This window comes from Monodon monoceros, unplaced genomic scaffold, assembly GCF_005190385.1.
Source record: "Monodon monoceros isolate NGI ecotype Baffin Bay Population unplaced genomic scaffold, NGI_Narwhal_1 Super_Scaffold_20, whole genome shotgun sequence".
NCBI lineage: Eukaryota > Metazoa > Chordata > Mammalia > Artiodactyla > Monodontidae > Monodon > Monodon monoceros.
The window spans coordinates 51,180,145-51,184,422 of record NW_021703777.1 but is presented as its reverse complement, the minus strand read 5'-3'; the positions used below and the strand labels follow the sequence as shown (position 1 = coordinate 51,184,422).

General features: G+C 32.4%; 1 protein-coding gene across 4 annotated transcripts in view; it reads left to right on the top strand.

Moving 5' to 3' along the window:
* YTHDC1 (YTH domain containing 1) overlaps positions 1-2,317 on the top strand; it is a 33,984-nt gene extending 31,667 nt beyond the window's left edge. For all 4 annotated transcript variants that reach the window (XM_029235232.1, XM_029235231.1, XM_029235228.1 and 1 more), the window contains one exon: positions 1,327-2,317. In XM_029235232.1, coding sequence (XP_029091065.1) covers positions 1,327-1,551 — 225 coding nt within the window. In that variant the 3' untranslated portion in view covers positions 1,552-2,317. The remainder of the gene's footprint in view (positions 1-1,326) is intronic.
* Positions 2,318-4,278: the final 1,961 nt, after the last annotated feature.

The following is a 4,278-nucleotide window of genomic DNA, read 5'->3' as shown; positions in this document are numbered from 1 at the left end:
CACACACACACACACACACACACACACACACACACACACACACACACTGACTCACACAATGACTCTGTGCTGGGCCACATAAACATCCTTTTATCTTCCCACCTGATGAAGAGCATGCATATCTGAGAGGACCAGTCAGAGCAGTAGTTTCCTAGCCTATCTTTGAGATACTTTCATCTGTCATTTATTTCCTTATCCTCATAAAGATACTAATCCTTCAAAATAAAGTCATACTAGGATCTTTAATGTTCGGTTAAACAATTTGAGAATACTAATTGACTAATAGACTTTAATTTAGTAGTGGTTTTTTTTGTTTGTTTTTTCAGTCACAGAAGAAGAAATATACAGCCTATATGTATGATGAAATCTTAGTTGACTAGCTTGGTTGTGTTTTTAAAAATGCCTTTTGTAAATGATCATATTTTCAGAAAAGGAAGTTTTTCTGAGATTGTTTTATCAAAATATACTTTTAAACAAGTTCTATTTCTGTTGTAGCTTTTTTGTTAGTATATATGTATATATTTCATACTTAGGTAATATTCACATATTTATTATATGTGAAAGGTAGTGTGAAATTGTTTTTGAACCTTATATTCTATATATTTAAGCTGACTTTTGAAGAGACCAATTTCAGTAAGTAAAGAATTGAGAACTAAGAGTAGAAATCTAGAGCAGGGGTCAAGTTTAGAAATATCCACGGTAACAACCTTGCACCTCAGTTGCTTATCTTACCCTTCGTTGTCCTCCTCAACCTTTTGTGTATTATCAGCTCTGTGTGGAATAGACTACAATCTTACTGCAGTACATATTTTCTTAAAATTCTGTCAAATTCCACAAATTGTCATTAACAATGATTCAGTTTGAAAAAAATCAGGAATGGAAGAATTCTTAATTTCACCTTTAGAGGGCAGAGTTGGTTTGGTTTAGTTTGTAGACTCAAAGGAGGAAAAAATAAGTAGAGCTCACCTGTTGCAGAAAAACATTGATGACATTTAGTGTAGTTGACAGCATGTATTGATGTATTTATTGATCATGTGGTTGATGGTCATCAGGTGATTATTTTGGCATAAATCTTACTAAAGGGATTGGATGGAGAAATCATCAAAGTTAAATAGAAAACTGCATGAAGTGATTTTTTAATGAGATTTGAATAATCCTCTGTTGTAGGTGTCTAATTAGTAAGACATCAAAATCCTTTTTCTAAACAATGTCAGAATTACATTCTGTGAATTAATAGGGCATTTCTTTAGATTCTTTCTCTACAATGAAGGAACACAAATTCCATTTGATTTTTGACATACCTTACCCATTTCTTACCTTTCCTAGCATGATTATGATATGAGGGTGGATGATTTCCTTCGTCGAACACAAGCTGTTGTCAGTGGTCGGAGAAGTAGACCTCGTGAAAGAGATCGGGAGCGAGAGCGAGACCGCCCTAGAGATAACAGAAGAGACAGAGAACGAGATAGAGGACGTGATAGAGAAAGAGAAAGAGAGCGATTATGTGATCGGGACAGAGACCGAGGGGAGAGAGGTCGATATAGAAGATAATGTGCTTTTGGAAGCACTGATTGTTTAAAAATAAAAAGAATCTTGTATTTTTCTTTTTGTGTGTGTTTACAAGTAGTAAATTTATTTTCAACTGTCTACTTAAAGTTCATTGTGTAGAAGGATTTATTATGACCCTCTTTGTTCCAAGCATGCAGTATAATAAGAACTGGAAAAACTCAAATCCTCCAAAAAATGCACAGTTGACAATTTGAGTTGAGACTTTTATTGGGGCAGAATGGAACAGTCCAAGAATGTAGATATTGATTCAGTCTCCATAAATGTTCACCTACATATAGTACGTTCATCCTAGAGTTATTTTTTGTTTTCTTTCTTTTGGATCTTGATGGATGACTGCCACAATATTTTGCTTTGATGTATTTCTAAATGTAGGTGCACACGGTTCAGTAAAAATAATGCTGCTATCAAGTATGCAAATATTGAAATATGATGGTTTGACTGTATGGCAGTGTTGTAGCAGCCTCTTGGTTTTTCCTTTTTTTTAATCTTAAAGTCACTTTTTATGTTTCTTCCGTCTTCAATGATGACAGCAATATTAAGAAGACATTGCTATCTAATTTTTAGTCTTTTTAGATAAAAAATTCCTATGTTCAGTAGCATGGTTGATGCTATTGTTTAGCCTTCCCCTCCAAACTGTATACATTGGCTTGGAATGTTCACAACTTGCGTGTGTGGCAGCGGAAGATAATTCCCATATTCTACATTGCTACTGTTTTGTATAAAATAAATTGGTAAAGATTGACACTTATGTCTTGTATTTCTTGTCTGGATGCAAGTTTGTTTCCTTATATATTAGTGGACATAAAAGAATGCTTTGTGTTCAGGAATTGTGGGAACCCCATTTGTCTCTTTTTGCATATTTTATCAGAAATGATTAACTTATGTCAATTATATTAAAAGCTTACTTTTATTTCTAATATAAGAACTAATGGTACACAGTGGAGTTTCGTTAGTATTTTGGTTAAGTATTCATCTGATAACATTTTTGGATCTCCTCTGGTTATAGGATTGTTTTTTCAGGTTTTGTGTTGGTTTGTGTGTAACTTTGATAAGTTAGCTACTTTAGGTATTTTCTATTTTACTTTTAGAATACACTTTTAAAATTTAACCCTCTTATAGTTACTTATTTTAAGTTAATCAGGTTAATCATCAATCCCTCTCAGTAGTAACAAGCTGTATAAAATACAGTTTATGAGATTTTTTTTGTACTTTATTTTGAGTTATACCTATAGTTTTAGCCTTTGTTATGTTGAATATTTAAATATTTGGGATATTTGACCACATTTTTTTGTTTTCATACATTGTCATAATTGTGTTCTGTACCAGATCATGATTACAGTTTTATATTTATTCTATATTAGTCTCAAGAACACAGGAACTTCACTGTTGAAGGATATTTAAAACTATCAGTTTACTGCTTTCATATGCTCACTGATATTTAGAATATTTTTCCATTCACTTACAATTAGTAGGTATATTTACCTATTTCAAAAATAAAGCATAAGGATTTATTTTAAATCTGTGCAGTGTGGTAGAGAAGAAAGAACATTTAACTGTATTACGAAACCTGGGTTCTAGATTCAGCATTGCCTTTGATTAAACCAGTTGGTAATATATGGTAAGTCATTTCACTAACATTTTGTTTGTATTCATCAGTATGTTTTACAAGTTGATATCTAAGGTTTTCTTTTCAAGTTCTTAAACTCTGAAGAATTTCTAAAATGTAGAGGAATCACCAAAAATGTTACTTTATGAGATAAGTAGGTAATATTAAAGTCATCTTTCTGAAATAATCATAGTAATAATAAAATATACATCATGTTGAGCACTTTGTATTTAAAGTCACTTTGTGCTTTCACGTACTGACTTCATCTTCATATAGCATCTCACTCTGTATTTTTATACATGGAGAGACAGGCCCAAAGAGGTTAATAATTTGCTCAAGATTATAAAGGTGGTAATTGATGGAGCCAAGATTCCACCCATGTATTTCAGCCAGTTTGGTGTTTTTGAAGAAGCCATCTCATCATTTGGAAAAAGTAGAAAAATAATAAATATTTTAAATGATGGTGCTGGGTTCTACTAAGGATATTAAACATTTCAAGCTTCCTTATTAAAAGAAGTGTCCAATCACATGTTAACGTGTGCTTTCTATTTTAGGTGTTAAGATGCTTAGTATCCAGTTAATCTATTCTAAAAAGTTAACATTTATTGATTTCTTACTATGTTATCACGTATTATTCTGTATACTTAATGTTAGCTGATTTACTCCTCACAATAACTGGTTTTTCTCCTCATGATTTTTTTGAATGAAAAAACTGACAGGAACGTGGTGTGAAAGATTGATAATTTTTTTTCCTATGCAAAGAAATCAAATTATAGAAGTGTAAAATGGAAATTTTGATCAGCTATTTGAAGACATTTATGACAGCCTTCCTTATTGTGAGAAGCATAGTTTCTTCCATGTATTCTACAATATTGACTGTAAAAATCTATACATCAGCAGCATGTTCAAGTCAAACAAAATTGTTATTCAGAGTGGTTTTCTTTTTGTCTTGTTTGTTTTGGCAGCATGGGATCTTAGTTCCCTGACCAGGGATTGAACCCCGCCACCACAGTGAAAGCACCAAATCTTAACCACTGGACACCAGGGAATTCCCTATTCAGAGTTTAGAAATTCAGGGTTTTTATTAGGTGGAGAAAAATTCA